A 26,692-nucleotide genomic window follows, 5' to 3' on the forward strand; every position below is an offset into this window, starting at 1 on the left:
ACGGACAGCGGAGAGAGCATCACTCTCTCTAGTCTTTCTGCTCTACCAAAGCTGTATCTGCTGCACGAGGTGCATCGCTGCATTGTTACAAGGAACTGGTTTGCTTTAGTCCTGGGTATACAGTCAGGGAAGAGTTTGACAGATGTTGAGTTCTGCCAAGCCTGTTGGTTGTGAGGTTATAAGTCAGGCATTAAATACCCCAACCTTTGCTTTCTTTAGCTCTAGAACATAACACTGGTTGTATTTAATAATGTTTCTGGAATGTCAAAATCATATAAATAATGAATCTTAATATCATTCAATCACTCTCATTGTAAATACCAATGAACAGTATGAAGTAGTTTTGTATTACCATACTATTAGCTAATGTTTCTCTAAAATATAATATTTTATGCCCATGTAAGTATGCCGAAAATATTCTTACAAAATTTGCATAGTATTTTTTATTCTTTCTTTGCCTTACTAATAAGATTTAAAGTTCCTGTGAGTCACTCTAGATTGAGAATAGCATTTTAAGATATGTTTACTTGTTGGGATATTGTTCATTGCCTTATGCTTCTCCTTCTGACACTAATTAGTTTCTCTGCCTGGCCAGAAATCCTGCCACCAACAACTTTTTCTCTTCTTCTGAAGCTGTGCAGACTCCATTGCACTTCTGCAATAAAAGAGACGTGACAATTATTTGGCATTTTTTTCCAATCAAATTCAAAGTGGTATAGGATGCAGTTTTAAATGACATAATAATGGTTTTGCTTTTTTTCTTTGGTCAATGACAGAAAGAAAATTTCTAAATGAGTCACTAGAAACAAATCTTATTGGATATTAAAGTCCCAAGTGTTGTCACACTTGTGTTATGAAATTCCTGTAAAACATAAAGAATAACCTAGCGCTCTGGAAAGAGAGACAAGAGGATTATGAATTCCATGCCATATTGGATAATGTAACAAGAATTTTTCGAACAATCTAAAATACAATACAAACAAAAAGGGGAGCTTTTTCTTTCAAGTAGAGGGAATTGATACATAAAGCCATTCACTTCACTGTTAGGAATTTTTTTAAATGTATTTTAGTCAAATATACATTAAGTGGTGATCAGTTCACTGGGTATCATAACGTGGAGTATAGCAGAGGGCCTTTCCACCCTCTGGGAAGAAGAAAAGGAAAAGGCACTTGTGACACCAGTGTGCGGTCTATTGTGCTCTGTGATATTTCCCCAAGTTGAACATTTTCAATAGAAGATTTAAAGATTTAAAACTTTTATAAACTAGATCTTTTTTAAAAAAATGAGAAGTCTGTTTCTTCGTTAAATTTGACCATGTACACAAGTACTTTTTAAAACTTGATTATGTGAGACTATTTTGTTTACTCAGAAAATGATAAAAACCCATTAGTATACGAATCAAATCACTTTTTGTGAGTAAATGCACCTCAATACAAATGTAAACACAAAGACTGATTCAGAGTCATAATTAAGTATGGACACTGATATTTATAATCTTCTATATAGTTTTACTTTAACTTTACTAAAGTTAAAATTTATTTTAATGCTTTTTTTTAAAGTTTTAAAGTTTAAAGTCAGTCTTAAATTTACTAAAGAATATGTTCTACTTTTAGGTGAACAATTGTTGAATTATATTACTATTTAAATAATTTGGGTGGTACATCTTAGGAGAATAGGAACTAAGAAGAATTTAAAAATGGGTTTTAGAGGAGTAGAAATGTTGAAAATAGAGTACATATACAAAGATCCTCAAAATAGTATTTAAATAAAAAACAAAATACTTCAGACTTGAGGGAAATATGCAAATAGTTTCCCAACGGCTTGCTGTTCCTGTGAATTTTCAAACTGCCATCTTTCCAGTGGACCTTGACATGGGAGGTTCACACGTTTAAAGCTTGGTTAACCTACAATACAGAAATAGAACAAAATCCTATGCCAGCACTTTAAAAATTTCCCTTTTCTAATTTCTTTTGAGGGTCTAGTAGGCAATCAAGTGAGAAAGGACATAGATTTCCCATTCCATTCTTGTATATAACTGTGTGCTTAATGATGAATGCAGACTCTCTCATGTCTAAACCTACCCTGCTCGAAAAAGAATCAAATACTCCTTGCATTTTGCGGAAGCTTAAATGTGAGCAAAAGGATGTTAGAAACAATGACAGAGAATAGTCCATATTATGAACAGTAAATTTTACTTACTTTCCTCCACCCAGAAAAAAAAAGTACAGATCTGTAGGATTGGAATGTTCCATGGTTTATTACAGATTATTAATATTATCATTATTCCATGGACTATTACAGAGCAATCCATTCAGTACAAAGATAGCAAGTTTTTAATCACCATCCCTGTTTGTGATTTGTAATCTCGTCCACTTGATAAGATTTAGAATCACATGGAAGCAAATCTCTGGGTATGTCTAGCGGATATTATCAAGTACTGGGTTGACTGTGGTAGAAAGATCCATGTGAAAATGGGCAGTCTCATTTGATGAGCTAGCGCCCAAGACTTAAACTTTCAGGACACACACAGCTAAGGGTAAATGTCCTTCCCACTCTGTTTCCTGCCTGTGGTTGCATGTGACTATTGCTTCCATCCTCCGCTGCTCTACCTTGACTATCCTGGTAGACCGTGTCTCTGGGAACTGTAAACTGAAGTAAATCCCTTTCCTTGAGTTGATCTTTTCATGTATTCTATTACATAAGCGTGAAAAAAATAACAATTACAAAACAATTACTACCCGGAAGGGGGGAACTGTTGCCATGTAAAAATTGACCATAGGATTCTAAAGCCTTTGGAGGTAGTTTGTGGGAGAAATGCAGAAGTAGAACTTTGAACTACCACAGTCCTTGTATTGCAGGCAGAGTTTAAAGGGAATCCGTGGGGGATCTTGGAAGACAATGATACTCAGGTGGAAGTCTCCCTTATAGGGTTTTGGAGGGGAATAGTCACTTTGTAAGAACTGGTTCAGGGTGTTTCAAGTTCTAACAGAGAACTTGGTTATAATCTGACCTTGTCTTGAGAACGTGATGTTGTTGAGATTACAGATAGTAGAGTGATCTGTTAGGTTGAGAGAAGAGATAGAGAAGAGAAGAGATGAGATAGTGTTCCGGTGGTTTCATGGTCACTGCTCACGGTCATGGTCATCTAGCTCTAACGTGAGCGGAGACCTGAGAGCAGGAAGTAAAAAACTGTGGCTTGGAAAGGAACGGTGTGAAAGTTTAAAGTTTCAGGCAAGGGGAGCATAGACCACGAAGTATGTAACTGATGAAGGACTTGGTACTAATGAAGAGAATCCTGGTGCTCTTCACTGGGGCAAGAGGAAGGTGCTTGGAAGGCAAAACTCCGTGTACAGGAGGCTCTTTGAAGGACATGGAGAAAAGGAGCTGAACAGGAATAATGATTTCTTCTACTGTAGATAAAAGATTTACAGGATGAGGCATGCTCCTGTTTCCATGACTTTCTCACCAAACCTTAGCCACTTTGGCTTTCTAGCTCCCAGAAGAATGTTGAATATCACTTTTCCACTGGAATCAACAGGTCTGTCTATGTGATTTTTGTCAAAGTATTGTAAATGGCTAAGGTATTAGATACTCTAATGATCTATCCTGTCCCTTTAAGAGACAAACCCCACCCACTCCTTCCTTCTGCTTCCAGTTTGAGCTCTCTCTTTCCATCTCTCTCTCTTATTCTGGCTTCTCTCCCCACCTCCTCCTTCTCCTCTCTCTCTCTCTCTCTCTCTCTCTCTCTCTCTCTCTCTCTCTCTCTCTGCCTGTCTGCTGTTCTCCCTTCTCCCCTTCCCCCCTTATATAGGAAAGAGCTCATTTTTAAGCATAACAACTAAAATAGGTCATTAAGAGGTGGTAAATATGGAAGGCAGCTATTGGGGAATAAAACACAGAAGTGTCCATCAAAAGGACAAGTGGGGTGTTGGTTCAAGAGACCATGAAGCAAAAACACAGTTCAATACTGAGAACAAAGAACAAAGAGACTAAATTATGTGTTCACTTACCCTCTCAGGACGGAATGGTGAACCAAGTACAGTTAATTAACAGTGACCAACAGTTAACAATAAACACAGGCTGAAAACTATCCACACAAATAAATTTAGGAAACAATTGGGATTGGCAACTTTGTGGAAGCTAAATCAATAATCATTTTTAAACAGAAAAACTATTAGAAAGCTAAGACTGAAGAGTTAGAGTACAGAAATAAAGACAACACAGAAAAGAGATTTCTGAGGACAGTGTGTTTTCATTTATGAAGAGAAAGCATTTGTGGGCATTAGGTACTTGTCAGGGTTGAATTCATTTAAAAAATTTAAAACTACAGCCATAAGATCCAGTCATGATAAGTTCAATAGAGGCCTGAGTCTCAGTAGTTTACCCTGAGGCAATACCTGGTTCTGATAAAGACCAAAAACTAAGACTGCCCAGTCACCACCCAGGAATAGAGCATCCAAAGGAAATAAACTAATGTTCCAACCATTGTAGATAGGACCACCTGCCAGCACACACCCATTGTTTTTCACTAAGGCACCGCTAGACAAATGCCAGCCAATCAGGGGTCCTAAACCTTAGAAACCCGTCACCCCACACCCTGCTAATGTAACTTTTCTGGTTTTAAATAGTGCCATCTAGAAGGGGGGGCACCTCTTCCTCTTGCTATTGCTGTGCTCGTTGCTTTGACGAGATCCCTGCCAGCTTGTATTGTGCACACAATAAGCCTTGTTTTTGCATTTCGATGAGTTAGTCTTCCTGGTTGTGTTTTGGGGTCACCATGGACTGGGCACAACAACAACACTTAAATAAAGCCTCTGATTTTGTCTCTGGTAGTAAGTGCTTTTGTCTGGGAGTAAGGGTTCATGCCTGTCCCACGTGTATCCAATCTTTTGACATTGCAACACCTTGTTTTCTGTTACAACGTTCATCTTTAAGAACCCTGCAACTGAGATACAAACAAACAAATAAACAACAATAATAACAAAAATAAAAAGTCACAAATAACCTCAGCCGTAGAACTGACATAGTTGCAAATCATCTCAGCATTCAGAAGGCTAAGACAGAAGGGCAGACAAGAATTTCAGGACAGTCAGTGGGTGTTGAAAGTTATGTTACAGGTCAGCCTAGAGCACACTCTGAGATCTCATCCTTAAAAAATAATAATGATTAAAAATATATACAGTTTGAACACTTATTTTTATCTTATGTTCTTTACAGCGACTTAGTTCCAGGCAAAACCTTTAATCTGCTCAGGTGGTCTATACTACCAAAAAACATGAAAATATTATTAATCTACTCAATCTCTAATCACTACTACCACCTGAATTTTTCAGAGAAGTTAATCATCTCAGTAGCACAGAAAAATAGGTAAGCCATAAAAGACTTTTAGTCTCTGAACTTAGGCTTATGTCCCTAGAAAACAAGGCATCCCCATTTTCCCCTGCCTTTCTCATTTCTCTGATGTTTAGTACATGGTTATTTCAAAATATCATGGAGCGAATTACATCACTGCCTGACTTAATCTGGGTGCCCTGGGCTAGGTGTTACCAGAGCAGTTAGCTGTGTAATTATTCTAATGTCAGCCCAGGGTTAATCTCTCATATGGGTCTTAATCTTTGAGCTAAGACAATTTCAACTGGAAAGCACTTAATCCTTTTCAAATGAGGAGAATATTTATATCCTTGACATTCCTAACACGGCCCAATGCTTAAAGGGAGGGATCCAGTTCCACATAAAGTCAACTGTGTCTCTACATACATGGGCAGTTCTCTGCCACGTTTGCCCATTCTGATGCAAAACAGTGTTTATCCAGAGCTCTCAGAAATTATAGCATATGGGCATTTGGAAATTCAATCTGGATGGATAACATATGTCCTCACATCCCCTAAATAAATTCTGGTCATTATCCAACCAATGCCATCATCCCTTTTTCATTTTAAAATTATATCTGTTATTCAATGTACCTAGATTGAAAATTAAAGATCAATACTCTCTCCAGATCCAATTTCAAGTCTTCATTTGTATACTGAAGATTATTTCCAAAGATAATATTTTTCTATTGCCCTGTCTATCACAAATCTGTTAAGACTGATAAAATCTAATGAAGAAAACACTGATATTTATTTCTGCATCAGGATAATGAAGGAACAGTGAGTGACTTCTTAACAGTTAAGCAGATTAAGAAATCATTGGAAATAAAACATTTTAAGTTATTGCATAGTTCAAATATCCACTATAATTAAATAATTTGGATTGATATCCTCTCTTAGTGCTTAGAAGATAGTTTACTTTATGTCATACATAAATTTTGCTTCAAAATTCTCTACAAATTACTCAGTTTTTAGACCATTAGAATTTCAAAGTGTGATGAGTGAGCCTGAGATAGTATTCCTAATCTTTGGATTTAATGTACAAAGAATCAGACAGAAGCAAAATTTTAAGGGGATAATTATTAATGTAACGGGAGCAGTGTTATATACCTCAATCAAGGTACTCCAGAGGTAGAGGCAGGGAGGTCAGGAGTTCAAGGCCTTTCTTGGCTGCATAGCAAATTTTAGGACATTATATACTCACAAGATTGTCTTGGAAGTAAAAAGAAAGATAGAGAGAGGAGTGGGGGGGGATGTTATTTTATGTCGATATCTTTTATCCAGAGCTCTCAGAAATTATAGCATATGGGCATTTGGAAATTCAATCTGGATGGATAACATATGTCCTCACATCCCCTAAATAAATTCTGGTCATTATCCAACCAATGCCATCATCCCTTTTTCATTTTAAAATTATATCTGTTATTCAATGTACCTAGATTACATTGTAACAGGAAATAAAACAGGAAACAGGAACAGGAAATAAAAATGCCATTTGAGTATTTGGGCAAGTAGTTCACTTAATAAAGGGTTTGCCTGGTGTAATAAAGGCCCTAGCATTGCATAAACCAAGTGAGATAGTACAGACCTGCAATCCTAGTGTTTGAAAGATAGAAGTCAGAGGATTAGGAATTCAAAGTTATCCCCTTGGCTACATTGCAAGTTCAAGGAGTGCCCGGGCTAACTGAAGGGGGAAACTATCTTGATATTTGGAAAGGCAAGGCAGAGAGAAAAGAAGGGCTCCAAAGGAAAATTTCTCATGGAACTGTGACCCATCCATGTGGATGCTGATTTCACTAATATTAGTATTGTTAGGTTGCAAAGAGTTCAAATTGCCAAGCATTTAGAGGCTGCTAAGTGCATTTGAATAACACATGTTCTCATATGTAGGAAAGATAATTTTCATTAATGTCTCATACAATTCCTTTTAGTGAAGATGTTACTTTAAATATCAACAATTTGCAAGAACCTGGGAAATTCCATTCAGGATTCCATTTTCTTCAGACCAGAAGACAGAGGAGGAAGTAGCAGGCTAGAAAATAAGGTTTCAGCTTTAGTAGCTACAGACAGTCTCACTTCAGCACTGTAGTGATTCCCCTCACAAAGCCATCGGCCTTCCCTTTTGGTGTGTTTGCACACTTCACTATACATAAATATTATGGAAGCAAATGCTGACAAGTAGTTTTCCTGGTTTAAAAGAAAACCATATACACTTAGTGCCAACAAGGAAGGCAACCGGCATTGTTCAATTATTCCAACTGAGCTTTTGGCTTTTGGCATGCCCTTCTGGCTGAACTCACTGTGGGAGAGCTAGCTTTGAAGTTCTAGACAAATTAAATCAACCCTTCAGATCACATGTGTCCCAAAGAATGTGGTTTCTCAGGTATGAACAATCTGGTCAATTCTTCATTCTCCTTTAATTTGGTCTTGGTGTGTCTCCCCCCCACCCCCCGTAGAATCCATAGGAAGAGAGTTTATTGGATCCTCAGTCAAGGCAGCTTAGGGTCAAGATTACCTGTGCAAGCAGGAGCAGTGCCTCTTTTGCTGGGAGAGACTGGCTCTGTCCTTGCTGATTGTGCAAACACTCATAATTGTGCCTCTAAGTAAACATACTGCTGTCTTCTTGGAACAAATGAGAAGTACAAAGAATGTTTATTTGCAAGTCCAGCCTTCCCAAGTATCCAGAGTTGATTTAGACACACCTGAGCTCCCATCCCCCTCTTATTGGCAAAGAAAGCTGCCCCACTTGATTTACAAGTTTACTGTTGGAGTCAGTGGAGAGGGGGAGAGACGGTGGAGGGGGGAGTGTCTCACCGGCCAGCACTGGATTTGGTCTAGCTAGAAAGAGCAAAGTCGTCATTATTGAAAAACCAGGGCGCTCTGAGCTTATTTCTTCATGAGGACGGTTCTCTCTGAAGGCACACGTTTTTCTGCTTGAGAGCAGCCCTACCTCCCTGTTCAGCATTCCAGCTGGGTAAAACTCGGCAAGACCATGGCAAGCTACGCTCTTCAAATGGCTGGACTGGTGCTGGGTGGTGTCGGCATGGTGGGCACAGTGGCAGTGACCATCATGCCTCAGTGGAGAGTGTCTGCCTTCATCGAAAGCAACATTGTGATTTTTGAGACCCTCTGGGAAGGCCTGTGGATGAACTGCATGAGGCATGCCAACATCAGAATGCAGTGCAAGGTCTACGACTCACTGCTGGCTCTTACTCCTGACCTTCAGGCATCCAGAGGCCTGATGTGTGCTGCATCTGTCCTGTCCTTCCTGGCTTTCATGACAGCCATCCTCGGAATGAAGTGCACCAGGTGCACGGGAGACGATGAGAGCGTCAAGAGCCGCATCCTGCTGACAGCCGGGATCATCTTCATCATCACTGGATTGGTGGTGCTCGTCCCTGTAAGCTGGGTTGCCAATTCCATCATCAGAGACTTCTACAACCCGCTAGTGGAAGTCGCCCAAAAGCGTGAGCTTGGAGAAGCCCTCTACATTGGTTGGACCACAGCACTGGTGCTAATCGCCGGAGGAGTGCTTTTCTCTTGTGTGTTTTGTTGCACAGAGAAGAGGAGCAGTTACAGATACTCCATACCTTCTCATCGCACCACCCAGAGGAGTTTCCATGCGGAAAAGAGATCCCCGAGCATATACTCCAAAAGTCAGTATGTGTAGTTGTGTGTGTGTGTGTGTGTGTGTGTGTGTGTGTGTGTGTTAACTGTACCTATAAAGTCAAACAAATCACTGCATCAGGAACTATTTTCAAGAAATGGAGTCCACCGTGTATCCATTTACCTTTGTTAACTGCCTAACACTCAATACAGGAAATATGCACCGTCGTTGATTCTATAAATGATTTAGCAGAATGAGGTATTACGCACACAGCTTCGATTGTTCTAGAAAGCATAGTCATTTGTTTTCTGAAATGGTTCACACAGCTTTTCCTTTTATCGGCTACTCTAAAACGACACATCTACAGGCCGTTGGTTTAAGCTGTGTCTTCTCTGTGTCATGGCATTATACGAGTAGATGAGGGTGGCTGTTAAATCTCACACAAATAGAGACAGGCTTATGCGGCTCTATTTAAAGTGAAATGCCAATCCATCAGGCTGAATAAATACAATTTTTTCAAAGGGAGCTGACAATAAAAGGGAAGAAGGCTGATATTAATTGCCTAAAAACAGCTTAAGGATTAGTGTACTCTATTTATAGTGAAGGTTAAAATGAAGGCTTTAATCATTAGTGTAAAGGAAGCTAAATGGCTTTCTGAGACCCTGCTTTGCAGCTACTGGAATTAGAAAGCCCATCACCGTCATCCTTTAACTCCAGAGGCTGTTTTTCTTTTTCTGGTTGGTTATTAAGTTCGTATCTTTTAAAATTTAAGATGGATATTTTGTCAAAATATTTTCATCCAAACTACTTTGCCAAGGCTGTGCTAGGAAAAGAGATAAAGCAGTGGTGTTCAAAAAATTAAAAAATTCAGAAAAAATAATTTATTTTAACCTGCAAGTTTAGAGAAGGATGTATTGTCTTTCAAATAAAGTCACATATGTAAGAAACGGTTCAAGCACTGTTTGTGTGTCATCTTTGGGACTTTATCAGTATAAATGAAGGAGAAAGATGATATGTTTTGGTCGTTGTCTTCTTACACTGAAGAGGTACAACCACTCTAACTCCAAAAGTTTGTCCTTTCTCACTCTGTAACTACATCAGAATCATCATTTCAGTTCTGTTAAGCATCATTTTCTCCACTTGCTATGTCTTTGCTGAGGTTTATTGAAGTGTGATATTACTTTGTGTTTCCTCCCAATCTGAGAGGATTCTTAATCCAATTTCAAATTTCATACATATGAATCTGTATTAATAATACAACTATATATGCTATTTGCTTTGTGCATTTTATATAATAAACTGTGCCGTTTATAACAATATAGCATTCTTATATTTACATTCTTTATTTCTTTGAGAAAATTTTCAAAACTTGACTCTTTTTTAGTTTTGAACACAGATCCTATGTTAATTAAGTGAATGACTTAAAATCAATTTGCCTTATAATGATTACACACATGTACTAATATTTGAATATAATATATTGGTAATATGTTAAGATGTAGTTAAGCTAAATAATTGTATTTGTTGTAAATATTGTGTATGTAATGTTTTAAAATGTTATCCACATGTATTTCAACTTCTGAGAATTAATATGAATTAAAATAATGCTGAATGATTTTGGAGTAACAACCGTATTTATGTAAAGTATACTATTAAACCTTTGTAATACTAAGACTGTAGTCATTTCAATTCACAAATGAGAAAAAAAAACCTCAAAATTGTTCATTGATTGCCAAAAACACTAATAGAAAACAAGAGCTGGCAACATTTTGAAAATCTTCAACCAAAGTTCTTTTTGTTTCAGTACATTTAGTTCATGACCCAATCTTTGTATGTGAATTTAAATGTTCAAGGGCTGTTAGTTGGAAAAGCTTTAGTTATTGTTACCGTCTAGGTGATGTCACTATGCTAAGTGCTTGTCCACCCTGAGCAATTTTGTCCTTTTGGTAAAGACAATTGCTAGGAGCAGAAATAAGCCAGAACTAACAAAATGACTTAGAGAAGAAATCCAGAGAGCCCATTTTTTTATAGCCAGTTTCTAAACAATAATTGTTTAATTGTCCTAAGTGTCACAGACTCCATTCATTTTTTTCTTATCTCTTCCACACAAAACAACAACAACAACAACAAAAACAAAATCTATAAGATTGGGATCACTTCTTTGGTATTTCTGAAATCTCTCTTCATTGTCTACTTTGGTTATAACCCCATCTCTTTTCTTCAAAACTTTTTGTATTTTTATGTCACTGTATCAATAATATTTTTCATTCAACTAGCTGCCAAATTCTTCTTGTTGTTGTTTATAAAATATATCAAGAACAGAAAGAAGGTTCAGCAGGGAAGGCTCTCGCTATGCAAGTCTGGAGCCTCAAGTCCCATCCCTAAAATCTTTAACATATGTGCTGTGGCATATGAATTCCCCCCAAGACAGAAATCTATGCTTATATTAGCAATAAACATTCTTAAAATGTATAAAATTTAAGAATTAAATATAAAATATTTCCACCATGCTCTGTCCCTATGTTTGGAGGAGATGCCCAATTTCCTGAACTGCCAAGTCCAAATGCCATGCACAGTGAGTAGCAAGAAGAAATGCAGCCATTTTAAATTCTGAAAAGTGAATTCCATCAGATAGTGAAACAGTTGTGTGACCAGCAAGGCAACTAGTTGACTGATGCCCAAACAGTAGAAAACTCACAAAGCCCTCCTTTATTGTTTTGAAATAGATATACTGAACTTGGAAAATAATCCCGTTGGTGGCAAAGCAAATGCCAATACAAGTTTTTCAATATTGTTTTAAAGAAAAAATGATGTTGATACAAAACAAAGAATATGAGGAGTAAAGGTATTATCTATTTATTTTCTTGTTTATTTATTATTTATTTGAGGTAGAATCTCATGTATACCATGCTGGTCTCAAACTTGTTATGCAGCTGAAGATAACCCTTGAATTCTGATCCTCCTGCCTTCACCCCACAAAGTGCTGAGGTTACTGTTATGTCCCACAACATTTGCTATATGTGGTACTGAGAACTAAACTCAAGGATTTGTGTATGGCAGACGAGTGCTCTAATCTATAACAGTTATAGCCTAAAATGAGGATTATAGCATGATTACTAAAAACCCACAGACAGATAACTGTGTTCACCCTGAAGACCATAAAAGCAAAGCAGTCCGTCATTGGCTCTTACCTCTGCTGCAGTCCAAAAATGGCCATCCTGCCTCTAGAAATCTCTGAATGAAACTGTGTGAGAGAGCTGTCTGCTCCTGTTTTATAATTCTTTAGTGCTGGGATTAAAAGCGTGCATCACTGCTGTCTTTATTTTTTAATGACAAACTAGTGTGGTTACTGGTTTTAAAGGTGTGTGCTACCACTTCCTGATCTGTATGACTGATTGGTATGAAAGTTTTACTCTCTGATCTTCAGGCAAACCTTATTTATTATAATACAAATGAGACAATCACTATAGAGGATATGATTTTAGTTCTTCACTTTATAGCTAGTTGGTGTTATGACTTCTAACAAATCTATTTTTTATAATGATTAAGTAGGGTTAGCAGTATACAAGGCTTAAAATTTTTGTAGGCTAAGGGAATTAGAAATAGGAAGTATGTTATGCAAAAAGTGAAAACATATACAGCACACAGAAAATGAGCCTTCTTGTTACCTGACAGCTGCTTCCAAACCAGCACTGCATGGAGGCAAACACGTTAACCCATCAGCACCATCTTCCATCCATGAACTTAAGACAATAGGATTGTTACAGAAAACAAATTCTCAAACACAACAACTAGCTTAATGCTAGAGTTAGCAAGCATCAAATTGCTTCTCTGCTTACAACATGCTTTCATAAAATTCATTGGATTTTTATGCAAAATGTACACATAGAATAATGAAGCCAAAATGTTGAATGAAGGCTGGGTGTGTGGTGGCACACATCTTTCAGAGGCTGGTATCTGTGATTTTTGAGGCTAGCCTTATCTACATAGTGAGTTCCAGAACAGTCAGGGCTATAGAGAGAGATCTTGTCCAAAAGTAACAAGAAAAACAAAAACAGGACCAACTATGAAGTAAAATATGAAAACCATAATCTTTTCATCAAATTTTCATTATGAATATTTTTAGTGAGTTATTCATGACCATACAATCCCAAGAAATACATCTTACATTGAATTAAATAAAAGATAAATGTACTTTTAGAATTAAGACTAGGACAAAGACATTGGTAATTATGTATTTTTGTTTAAAATATTTAGGTGACTGCTTTAGCATATAAACAAAATGTGTTAGATTAACATTTTTTTTACCCAAACTAATTATTCACAGCACAAGAAATTTCTAGGTATTTCTGGAACATTTTAACAATGTCTTCTTTCAGAGTCCTTTGTCCTTCAATGAATTTCTAAGAACTTATTTCAATAGGGAAGCTTTTGAGTATTACTCAATACTTACCTCAGTTGTTGCTCAAAATAGCAGCAAATATAATTATATTGAAGGTTCCATAAGGAAATGCCATGATACTCAAGCTATTGCTCTGGCTAGTCATTTCTTTTCACTTGGGGATATCCGTGTTGAGTTACCTAAGCCCTAGGATTGCTTAAAGATTAACCAAATTAATGTACATAGAGCCTTTATTACAATAGTAAAAACAGAATAAACTGTGTGTTAGTCTTGCTTATAATTTTGCATCTAAATTTTCAGCCCAAGTATTTGTCTTTTTTTTCTTACCATAGTGAACCACCTCTATCTCCAAAAGAAACCCCCTTCTGCTGATTCCACACCAGAAGCAATTTCTGAAGTGCTGTAAAACGTTAATAGGGGAGCTAATGAGATAGTTCAGATGGTGAAGTGCACATAAGAGTGATGACCTGAATTCAATCTCCAGCACCCATATAAAAACCTTTCCTAGGATCATGGGCTAATAATCTCAAGAGGCCAATCTCTGGGTCTTACTGACCAGTCAGCCTAGTCTAATCAATAAGGTCCAGCATTTATTTAACAGTGGTCTCAAACAACGTTTGAAAAAGGTTCCTGAGAAAATAATACCTGGGAACATTCTAAAAGGTCTCAACCTCTAGTTTTCCAGCCCTGTGTCTGCCTAAACCTGAGGATGGCCATACAGCTCTGACTGAAGCTATAGGCAGACACACAAATACTGGTCCTTGCTGGGAAGTGGTGGCACAGGCCTTTAACCTCAGCCCTCAGGGAGTCAGAGGCAGGTAGATCTCTGTGAGTTCAAGGTCAGCCTGGTCTACAAGAGCAAGTACCAGGACAGACTACAAAGTAACAGAGAAACCCTGTCTCAAAAAACCTGATAGATAGATAGATAGATAGATAGATAGATAGATAGATAGATAGATAGATAGACAGACAGACAGACAGACAGACAGACAGACAGACAGACAGACAGATAGAAAGCAGCCCTGGAGGGTAAGCACACTGCTTTCTTGAGGGGAAAACATTGGAACTGCAAAATAGGCATGGTCAGGCTGGGCCTTTTATTCTCATGGTCTTAAGAGAGGACTGGGCCTAGAAGTGTGAACACTCAAAAGAGTTTCAAGCACCAAAGACACTTTCCAGAATTCCTGTGGAGAGAATCCAGCAGCTGCAAATCACATACCATTGAATCACTACCAATAGGAACATCAGCCACCAAAGTTTGGTTTTTGTTAAATACAACAACATGGTTAATACAAAGAAAAACAACCTGGGTTCTTGATGGGGAAAACAATGAAAAGGACTCAAAATCCAGAAAGAGGAAATGTTGTGGAATATTAGTTGAAGATGTGTTACTTTCATTTATGCTGTGGAATGTTTGTTTAATGATGCAAAGACTTGCTGCATTTTTTTAAGGTTGCATTTGTTTAACTTTGTAAAGATGTGTTACTTTGACTATCTAAAACACCTGATTGGTTTAATAAAGAGCTGAATGGTCAATAGCCATGCAGAAGAGAGAAAAAGGTGGAACTCGCATGTAGAAGGAATAAAGAGGAGGAGAAATCTATGCTCCAGAGAAGAGAAAAGAGAGAGGACGGAGAGGAGAACGAAAGAAGGATGCTAGGGACCGGTCACCATACAGAATCAGTCATAGAGTAAGAAGAAAGAAAGATATATAGAATAAAGAAAGGTAAAAAGTTCAGAGGCAAAATGTAGTTAAAGAGAAATAAGAGAATTTAAGTTAGAAAAGCTGGCTAGAAATAAGCCAGGTTAAGACTGGGCATTTGCAAGAAAGAATAAGTCTCCAAGTCTTCATTTGAAATCTGGGTGGCAGGCCCCCAAAGAGGAGACAAACAAACAAAATAACAAGGACAACAAAAGCCCAAACAACAGTGAAGAGCCCACTAGCTCCAACCTGCAAGTCATTGAGAGAACAACATAAAGAGATGAAGGCAAAAAAGGCACAAAGACAGCAGATAGAAATAAAGTGTAAAGACTGGGTTCTTACTAAAATAGCATGAAATTTACACTTCAAAAGTCTTCATGGAGCAGAGAATTGACAGAGGTCACCTATGAAGTAAAATAATAAGTATTTGCAAGATGATGTAGAAAAAACAGGCTCAGAACAGGAAGAAAAACTTAATTCATAAGGGGAAAATGTATGAAACAAATTTGGTTTAAATAAATCCAATATTCTGCAAGTTAAACTCAGAGTGACAAGGAACAGAAGCAGCATAGGAAATTACGATGATGAAGATGAAGATGAAGTAGTGCATGGAAATTTCTAGTCATTTAAGTTATAGGTACAAATGACTCATTGTATCATCCCCCATGATTAAAACTAAATTTTAAGTCAAATTGGTATTCCAACAAGAAAGTGTGACAACCACACATTAACTACAAAGTCATACTTTGATCAAATACTTATCTCAACCACAAACCTAAAGCTAAACAAACCACTCCTTTCCCAGTTCCATAGATATGGTGCACATTTGAGAAAGATGAAAACACAAATAACAAAAAAAAAAACATAAAAATAACCAGGGAGATGTAGCTTGAGCCAAGAAGTTCCAGACAGGCTAGACAGTGCCTGCTGTCAGTAAAAATGAAGAAAATTCAGCACCAAATGGTCTAGCTCCTGACCTAAACCTTCTCCTCTTCTGCAAATGAGCACTGAGTGCCAATAGCTTTGACCACCACTGTGTACTTTTGTGTACTTTTTGTTTTCCCATCTAGAATTCTATCCTCTGAGCCATGTTAATGTCCACTGTCACGTGCTAACAATGCAGGCCACACCCTATTGTGAGAACGATGGAGTTGGTCACCGGCCTTTCCATTCTGGGAAGAAGTTTGGTCCATTAATGTCTCTCTAGGTTTCTACTTGCTCTTTAGTGTAAAATGCCTCATCTATGCCGGGGTTTAGGTAGACTTTTTTTTTTATATAGCTATGTGAAAATTCTCTTTGAAGAATTTACTAGCTACTAATTGCATGTACTAAACTTACAGTCTGCCCATTCCCTGGTCCTTTCTCAGCCAATGAAAATTGCAGTAAAATATTAGAGACAGAAAGAACTTTTTATAAAGAGAACTGAAGATTTTCCTGGTAGAATAGAGCAGCATTTATAACATCTCTCTTACCAATGAGTTAAAAATAATTGGCACTTCACCATCTTTTTCAGAGTAAACAGAACAAATCATATTAAAAGTGCCTTCAAACAACCCCATGACTCTCATATCCAGTTCCTTTCTTGCTTCCCTTTTCTCATAACAGCCCATCTTCTTTCCCACACAACAACTTTCATAAGCCTCACTTCCATCAGATAGCGTTCCTTCTACCATTATCCACCTCAGCTCCTTGCAATTTGCCTAGTAGAGATCCTTAAGGAGAGGATATGTTGGACCACTTTTACTGCAGTGTTTCTTCAGTGTGTATTATAAATATAGATATATGTTGACATTTTCCATAGGTCTTTGAGCTATATGAAGAAGGAAATGTACTTTATTAGATGATAGAATCAAGATGAGCTTATGCTTAAGAAACCAAACTCTTCTGTGACTTTAAAGTTCAGAAAACCATCACCTGAGTGCAAACACAGACTCTCAACTTGGTAGTCTTCATAGAAAAAGAAGAGAAAGAAAAAACAGCAATCGAACTTGTTCTTATGACTTACTGCACAACAGACTATCCCGAGACATGATGAGACGGCCCAGCAAGCACAGCCCCTTGTGCTCAAGCCTGATAACCTGAGTTGAGTTCAATCCCCAAACCCATGTGGTGGAGAGAGAGAACTGACTCCTGCCAAGTTGTCTTTGGATTTCCACATGTGCACCAGGACATATACTCACCTCTCCCCCACGCTCTGCCTCTCAGAAAGAGAGAAAACAAAATTGTAAATGATTATGCTATTTTTACTTATGAAACATAAACTAATTTTATATGTCTTGATTTTACAAGGTAGGAATATAAGCAGCTTCTCTGTCAATTCCCCTTCAGTCTCACAGTTCAGATTAGTTAATAATGATATTCCCTTTCCTAACTGGCACCCTGCTGACAATGTCTGAAGTCTGGACATTCTGGGCTGATGCCCCTTTTCATGTCTTCAGAGCCTTCCTAGCTTACCATTTCCGAGAGGAAGACATCCAACATAAAGGCCGAGGGCTCCCAAGATCCAAGTGAAAACTCATCAATCATTTTATGAGACTTGGCCTCTTTCATTAGGAGTTTTTTTAAAAACAACCCGAGGACAAAGAGTGGAAAAATAAACACCGCTTCTCAATGGGAAGACAGCCAAAGATTTAAAGCCTTTAGTTCACTCCAGAACCATAAGGATTTTATTTATTTATTTATTTTGAGGTTGGAATTTAATTATGTCCCTTGCCTTCCTTTCCTGCTTCCAATTCCTCTTATATACCTCCTCCAGTTTTCTTCAAATTCAGGGCCTCTTTTTTCCTTTTTGCCTGCATAGATGTTTTTGTGTATAACCTCTTCAGTCCCTAAGCATTATTATACATATGCTTTCAGGACTGCCCATTTTGTACTGGACAATCAATTGCTGCACTTTTCCCTAGGAAGAGCCACCGCTTCTGCTCTTACGGTTCTTTAGTTGTCTAAAGTTCCTTGTGTAGGGTTGAGATTTGGTGGACTTTTCTCATTCACATTCACATGCCCAGTGGGGTCATCAGTTCATCTCAGGGCATTTATGTTGGTGAGACTTTAATAATGTAGCTTCTGATGTTACTGGGAAACACAATCTCACAGCAGTCTCTGATGCTCTAGTTCTTAGAATCTGTTCAACCCTCTCTTCTGCCATGTTCCCTGAGACTTAGATGAGGGAATGTTTTGTAGATGCAGCCATTGGAACCAGGCTCCACAACTCTGAATTTTGATCTGGTAAGGTCTTAACAAAGAGAAATGTGTTATGATGTGGAAATCCCCTCTGTGTGCTGTCATTACCATTAATGAATAAAGAAACTGCCTTGGCCTGTTGATAGGGCAGAACTTATGTAGGCAAGGAAGACAGAACTGAACGCTGAGAGAAAGAAGGGCAGAGCCAGAGAGACACCATGGAGCCGCCAGAGTCAGACATGCTGAGTCTTTGCTGGTAAGCCACTGCCACACGGCGATACACAGATTACTAAAAGTGGGTTAAATTAAGATGTAATAAGTAGCCAATAAGAAGTTAGAGCTAATGGGCTAAGCAGTGATTTAATTAATACACTTTCTGTGTGGTTATTTTGGTTCTAGGCTGCCGGGACAAACAAGCAGGTCTGTCCTGCTACGGTGTTAGTGAAGAGCAGGGTACAGAGTGTAAGACAACCTTCCAGCTGTCCATCAGACTAAGTTAATATGCAGAACATACAAAGAACTCAAAAAAGTTAGCAACAGAGGCATGAACAGTCCATGAATGAGCAAATGATCTGAATAGATAATTTTTTAAATGAAGAAATAAAGGTGGCTATAAAGTACATGAAAAAAATGTTCAATATATTTAGCCATTAAGAAATGTAGATTGAAACCTAAAACTCAGATTCCATTGAATTCTAGTGAGAATGGCTTTAACAAGAAAAAATAAAAAGGAATACAAACCATGGGGAGAGGCGAGGCTGTACAACCTTGTGATTGTTGGCCTCACTACTATAGAATTTTCTCATAAAGCTATAAACCATGCTAGCAATCTACTATGTGTCTTTAATATGGACCAAAGTGGTCAAGGACAGCACACAGCAGAGATACCGCTACATTCATGCTTGCTGCAGTACTATTTGCAGTAGTAAAGATCATAATCAGACAAGGAATCATCCATGAACAAATGCATAAAGAATAGTGTCAGGCTACACAGACAAGCATATACTCATGAATACAAGCATTCACACTCACACATCCACGCACACACACACACACAAACACACACTCACACACTCGCACATGCACATGTACATGTACATATGCATATACTCACACAAACAAAAACACACACCAAAAAAAAAATATTTCTTTTAGTGAGGGCTGGCTTGTTGGGGTATCTGTTCCCGCCCGGTACCCCACAACCAGCAAGTCTCAGAGAAAATCAATCACACAGAGATCTCTATAAGTTATAAAGTTGATTGGCCCATTAGCTCAGGCTTCTTGTTAACTCTTATAGCTTATATTAACCCATTATTCTGATCTATGTTAGCCACGTGGCTTGGTACCTTTTTCAGCTGTCAGCTCATATGTTGTCTCTTCGGTGGTCTAGGCAGATGGAGGAATGTGCTTCCTCCTTCCTAGCCTTCTCCTGTTTTTATCACCCCGCCTCTATTTCCTGTCTGGTTGACCCACCTATACTTCCTACCTGGCCAATCAGCGTTTTATTAGGATACATGATTGACAGAATACAGACAATTCTTCCACACCAATTTCTCTGCTTTCTTTGAAGCAAGGATGGAAGATTGAGAATTATGGCCCACAACACAGGGCAAGATAATTAAAATAACCAAAGAGGAAAATGTCCACAATAGGGAAATGTATGCTTGAAGAAAAGTTGGATGCTAATAATGTTTGATAAAAACATGTTCTTCTGAAGACAATTAGCAAGATGAAAAGTTTCAAGTAATCTGTGTTAATAAATGATAGTATAGCTACCCATTCTTTGTGTCTCTTCCTGCTAGTGAAATGTCCTAATTGGCATAATCAAGAAAATGGAGTTGTGAAAAAAAACAGCTTAAATTGAAAAATCATCTCTCTCACACACATGTATGAGACCATGTAGAAGAAAATGAATACAAACTATAAAGTGTTATTTTTTTATTTTTTCTGTTCTAATATTTTACTAAACAAAATTTTATAATGAGAAAAATCAACACATGTATAAATGTGTACATATCGGCGAATCAATCCCACACCAGTTATGTTTTAAGGGGTTATTTATTTTGGGGGGTAAAACTTACATACACCATAAACCGTCAGAAAGGGAGCCTAGTCGCTGGAGCAGGAGCCGGGAGCAGGAGCCGGGACCAAGCGCCAGAACCAAGAGAGCCTGATCCGGGATCTGTGTCTCTTTTTAAAAGAGAAATATACCACACCCCAGTGGGCTGGTATTTCAGCGGCTATTGGCTGACGGAGCGGAAAGCGCTCCCCGCCGCACTGTGGGCTCGTGCTTCAGTGACTGTTGGCTGAGGCAGCAGAAGATACTCCCGCAGCACCTCCCCCTTTTGTTTAAGTAAGAGAGTTTTAAGCCTACTACGAAATTATATACAGTAAGTACAAACCTACACAATTATATACAATAAGTACAAATATCCTATTCTAACTAGCTAAAGTCTTGTATAATAAATAACTTGGCCAAGTCATGAAAGGAAAGTAACTACGTTTATATAATCTTTAATCCCATCAAAGATCTGAGAAGGGAAATAGTGTTACCTGAGTAATTAGGAAGTGCAATCAAACTTCCAGAACGTGTAACAAATCATAGAGACAACTAGCTATCTGGGCAAACATCCCAAGTCACGTTTGTAGTGTTGAAGGAACCAACTTTGGCTAAGGCCTAACGTAACTGACATACCATTTTTAAAGGCAAGGAACTTTTTAAAACTATCTTATCCTGTCTTGGCAGGATATGACAGTCCTGTTTTATCCATTTATGGATACTCTGTAATTCTGTCAGTAGTTGAGGTATGGGCATTTTTTTACCCAAAGGCCAGTTTTGCCAAGAAGAAAGGCTCCAGGTGGAGTGTCTTTGGTGCTCAACATTGTCTCGGGAATAGATCAGTGTTGCCAGGAGCGATTGTGTCTCCCTACCATAGAACTCTGAATTAGATTAAAGACCATTCTCTACAGCTCTTTGAAGAGGTTGAAGATTATCTATCTATACTGAATATAATCTCTATGTATCTAAAGAATCTGATTAGTCTAATTATAAATGACAAACTTAGATGACTATTGATCTATATAATTCTCAATATTTATCTAACTTAAAGAGGAAGGAATGATGCGGGAAAATTGTCTGTATTCTGTCAATCATATTTTAATAAAATGCTGATTGGCCAGGCAGGCAGTATAGGCAAAAAACCAGACAAAAAGTAGAGGTAATGCAATGAGAACAGGAGAATTCTGGAAAGCAGGGAGGTTCCTCTGCCACTCCTATGCAGATCACCAAAGAGGCAACATGTAACTTGCCCAGCTGAGAAAGGTACAGAGCCATATGTTAATAAAGATAAGGATAATGGGGTAACATAAGTTATAAGAGCTAATAAATAGCCTGACCTAATGGGCCAATCAGTTTATAACTTTATGGAGTCTTGTGTGTGATTTTCTTTGGGCTTGTCGGTTGTGGGATACTGGATGGGACAGAAACCCCAACAAGCCAGCCCTCATGCTACATGTACATTTTAAAGACAGGAGTACATACAAGTACAAATAGCTGACTTTCTGGAAATTCCAAGCAGGACTAGGACTAAGGGGAAAACAAGTCTGAGGAAAATAACATACCTATGGAGGGTGTGATGAATATTAACGAACAATAACTTTAAAGCAGATGAAATAAGATAACAAACAGAAGCATCAAGAAATACTGTTCAGATAAGGACATAAAAATATGTGACTGGAAGACAGCTAATTTGCTATATTTTGGGCAAAACTAATGAAGATAGGCTAAGCCAGTGTGACAGAAATCTTGAGCTGGCATTTGAATAATGGATCTTGACTGTACCTTACTCTTTTTATTTTTCTTACAGTGACAGAATATCCTAGAAAACAGCAGTTTAAAGGAGAAAGGGTTTATTATATTTCAAGTTCCAGGTTACCATCCCCCATTGTAAAGAAGTAAAGGCAGGAACTCTTAACTTCACCTCCACAGTCAAGAGCAGAGAGAAAATAATGTATGATCATTATATCAAAACTCACACATCCACACACAGTCTCACACACTCACATACACACACATACACACACATACTCACACATGTTCATGTACGTGTACATACACACGTACTCACACAAACACACACAGTTCTTCTTTGTTCTCAGCTGAATTTCTTCACAGTTCTATATATTTAAGGGCACAGCCTATGAAAAACTGCAGTTCACACTCAAAATGAATTTTTCTTTATAAATTAACAATCTAGTTGCTTTCTCAAAAGTACACACAGAGATGAGTATGATTTGGAAAAGTCCCCATTAGGACTCTCTTCCCAAGAGATTCTAAGTTGTATTAAGTTGACAGTTAAACTAATAAGCACTAAGTGAACATGTTGAGGTAGATGGGGAGAAGACTATTAGGTCTCGACCCTATACAAAGAACTATTGGCAACTGAAAAAAATCTGGGAATGGAGAGGAGGTCTTCCTAAAGAAAGAACATAACACGTGCTTGTCCAATGCCAAGTGGTCATCCCTGAAAACATACATGCAGGTAACATTATATGGATCAAGCAAGTTGTTTATTTAGAACAAATATATTCTAACAACAATTAATTGATAAAGAGGTGATGAGTTTGAAGGTGAGCAGGGAGAGCTATATGTTGGTAATTATAATGAAGTAGTCCCACATTAGCTCAGAATGGAGCATAATAAAGGGTTCTTTATTTAGGGGTAAACTCACAGATCAACAGTCCTCTGCACAAGTGGGGAACAGGAACTGAATCCAGCAGTCAAGAGGTTGCACAAGTATAACATGAAGGGCCGGCTTGATAGGGTATCTGTTCCCGCCCGGTACCCCACAGCTGGTAAGTCCCAGAGAAAATCAATCACACAGAGATCTCTATAAGTTATAAAGCTTATTGGTCTATTAAGTCAGGCTACTTATTAGTTCTTATGACTTATCTTAACCCATTATTCTGATCTATGTTGGCCATATGGCTTGGTACATTTTTCAGCTGTCAGCTCACATGTTGCTCCTTCGGTGATCTGGGCAGGAATGGCAGAGGGAGCTTCCTGCTTCCCAGAATATTCCTGTTCTCATCACCCTGCCTCTACTTCCTGTCTGGTTGACACACCAATACTTCCTGCCTGGCCAATGAGCGTTTATTTAAAATACATGATTGACAGAATACAGATAATTCTCCCACACCATTTCCCTCTTTTTTTTTAAACAAAGGAAAATACACATAGTCCATTTGTTGGGAATGTGGGCATAGTATTTCAGGCTACTTCCTGCTGGTTGGGGGCACTGATAATCTTATGGGGAACTAGGGAAAATTATCATCAAGTCCTGACTGGAGTATCCTGTGAGTCTTGATCACCTCAGGTAGCATCTTGAATCTGTTCTGGATGTAGAACTCAGACATTTGGGCCATCTGTTTCTACCAGAGATTTCTCAGGTGGCCTCCCTTGATCAAAGCTGATTTATCTTAACTCTTAATGAATCCATAGCCTCTCATTTTCTGTGAAACCAAAAGCAAAATCTCTTCTCCAAAGTAACATACCTTTTGACTTCAGTTTTGAAGCCAAGGTATTTTCAAAATACCTATTTTGGGTTAGTTCTGGAGCATTCATAAACGAAAGTCTTTTAGCAGCTGTTGCTCCTTCCACAGCATTCAAACAATCCAAAGAGAGCATAATAGCATACAGTATCAAGATTCTCTGTATATTTTCCATCTTTGTGTGGTTTTACTTTAACCTTTATTTCTTTTATTTTTACTTTTACTTTTAGATACAGGTTCTCTGTATATCTTTGTCCTGGAATAGCTCTGTAGACCAGGCTGTCCTTGAACTCACAGAGGTCCACCTGTCTCTGTTTCCCCAGTGCTGGGATTAGAGGTGTGTGCCATAACACCTTGAAATCACAGAGATCTGCCTGTCTCTGCCTCCCAGGCATTGGGATTAAAGGTGTGTACCACCACACCCTAGTTCTCTCTTTCTTTCTTTTTTATTTTTAATGACTTTAACCTTTAGCCTGCATATATTTTTAACAAATTGTAAACCATTTAGAAGTTTTCTTCCTCTTTGAATCTATCTTTACTGTATATCTCTCTTTTTCTGAGCACATGAGTCTTTAAGGAGAGGATTAAAGCCTTGGCTTTGATGGCTAGATCCAGCCCATTCCTTAGCTTTCCAGCCTCATGGCAGAGGTACCGCTGGAGCCACTTTTATTGCCACAACTTGTAACATGAGGGCTGACTTGTTGGGGTTTCTATCCCGCCCGGTACCCCACAACCAGCAAGTTCCAAAGAAAATCACACAGAGTCTACATTAGGTGGGCCTTCTGTTATGTGTTATTTTCATTGGTTAATAAAGAGACTGCCTTGGCCCTTAGATAGGACAGAAAATTAGGTAGGCGGAGTAAACAGAACAAAATGCTGGGAAGAGGGCAATGAGGCAGATGCCATGGAGCCAGCCACCAGGTCAGACATACTGAATCTTTTCCGGTAAGCCACCACCTCGTAGTGCTCCACAGATTATTAGAAATGGGTTAATCAAGATGTGAGAGTCAGTCAATAACTAACTCTCTAGAGATAATGGGCCAGGCAATGTTTAAATGAATACAATTTGTGTGTTGTTATTTCCGGAGCTAAGCTAGCCATGCAGGAGCTGGGCAGGATGAAAAGCAGGCCTGCCCGCAGCTCCTCACTACACACAAGTTTTCTACATCTGTTTATATAGTACATGTGGCCACCTCCAGTGTGCCAGTATCTTAAAGGATATTTGGCCAAAGGACTTTCCATAGCACCTCCCCCTTTTGATTAAATAAGAGAGTTTCAAGCCTAATACAAAGCTATGTAAAATAAGAACAAATATCAAGTATAAAAATTAGAATTACAGCCAACACAAACAATATTAAGTAACAGATATATAATAAATATTTCAATAATTTCCTATTCTAAGGAGTCTAAGTCTTGTATTAGAAATGGCTTGGCTAATTCATGAGAGGAAAGTAACTTTAACTATCTAGTCTTCAACCCCTTCTAAGACCTGAGACGGGAAACAATATTACTTGAGTAGGCAGGAAGTGCAATCAAGCAACTTTCAAAATGTGTAATAAATGACAGAGACAACTAGCTACCTGTGCAATCACCCAAAGTCTCATTTGCAATGATGAAGCAACCAACGTTGGCTAAGGCAAAAGTAACTGACAGACCATCTTAAGAGGCAGGAAAAATTTCAAAACTATCTTACCCAGTCTTGGCAAGGTTTGGCAGTCTTTTTTCTTGTATCCTTCTTGCCCAGGCAAGACACTGTGCATTCTGTCAGTGGCCAAGGCATGAGCAGTTCCTTGCCCAAAGACTAGTTTTGCCAAGAAGAAAACAAGCTTCAAGTGGAGTGTCTTCGATGACCAAAATTCTCTCGGAAATAGATTGGTGTTACCAGGAGCAACAGTGTCTCACATCAACAGAACCCTAAGTTATTTAAATTCCATATTCTGTAGCTCTTTGAAGTGGTTGAATATTACCTATCTATGCAGAATGCAATCACTATGTATCTAAAGAAACTGGTTGGTCAAACTATAAGTATGACAAACATGGATGACTATTGACTGTAGTAAGGAGACTGCTTGTTTGTTTCCTGACTGTTCAGCCCTGAAATACTAACACAGAAATTGTATTGATTAAATCACTGATTGGCCCATTAGCTCTAGCTTCTTATTTGCTAACTCTTAAATAACAATCCAACCTATCTCCATTAATCTGTGTATCACCACGTGACAGTGGCTTACCCACAAAGTTTCAGCATGTCTGTCTCTGGTGGAGGCTTCATGGCTTCATGGCTTCTCTCTAATCCCTCCTTCTCTCTCCTAGCATTGAATTTAGTTTTCCCTGCCTATCTCTACTCCCTGTGCTGGCCTAAGACAGTTTCTTTATTAACCAATGGTATTCACAGAATACAGAGGGGAATCCCACACCAATTGACCTATAATTCTTAATATCTATCTAGGTTAAAGACTAAGGCTTCACAGTAGAATTTTAGACAATCTTTAAATAATTGTGCAGCAAATGAGGACAATGACCTCAAAATGTAAACAATTTATAAGTTTCTTGATCAGAGGTAGAAATATATAGTGAAATATGATAAATGTTTCCTAATATCGTATCAATATATAAAATGTCTTAAGTAGAGGTAGAGACATGCATGCATACAATTGACAAAATAACTTTGTATATATGTACAAATATTGTAAACAGAAATAGGAGTATATTCAATATAATTTGAATTTGTTACAATATGCAAGAATCTATACTAAATTGTCTATAAATAATAGCTCACAAGTATTCACTCTACTACTCACTATTATTAGTAGTGTGAGTAAGCTCACATTAATCTACCTGTTATTCTATCCAATTTCCATTTTTTTCAAAAGAGATTTCT

The 26,692-nt window shown here is 38.1% G+C and overlaps 1 protein-coding gene and 1 long non-coding RNA gene across 2 annotated transcripts; one reads left to right on the plus strand and one right to left on the minus strand.

Annotated features, from left to right (window-relative positions):
- Nucleotides 1–425: 425 nt before the first annotated feature.
- Nucleotides 426–25,658, minus strand: LOC146895711 (uncharacterized). Its single transcript, XR_015000647.2, has 2 exons — nucleotides 25,505–25,658; nucleotides 426–655 (listed from the first exon to the last, which is right to left on the minus strand). It is a non-coding gene; the product is annotated as an uncharacterized LOC146895711 (long non-coding RNA).
- Cldn8 (claudin 8) lies at nucleotides 8,163–10,649 on the plus strand. Its single transcript, XM_048422636.3, has one exon. The coding sequence runs from the start codon at nucleotides 8,363–8,365 to the stop codon at nucleotides 9,038–9,040; it is 678 nt and encodes a 225-aa protein (XP_048278593.1). The 5' UTR covers nucleotides 8,163–8,362; the 3' UTR covers nucleotides 9,041–10,649.
- Nucleotides 25,659–26,692: the final 1,034 nt, after the last annotated feature.

Source organism: Myodes glareolus, chromosome 2, assembly GCF_982192425.1.
Source record: "Myodes glareolus chromosome 2, mMyoGla1.1, whole genome shotgun sequence".
NCBI classification, from domain to species: Eukaryota; Metazoa; Chordata; class Mammalia; order Rodentia; family Cricetidae; genus Myodes; species Myodes glareolus.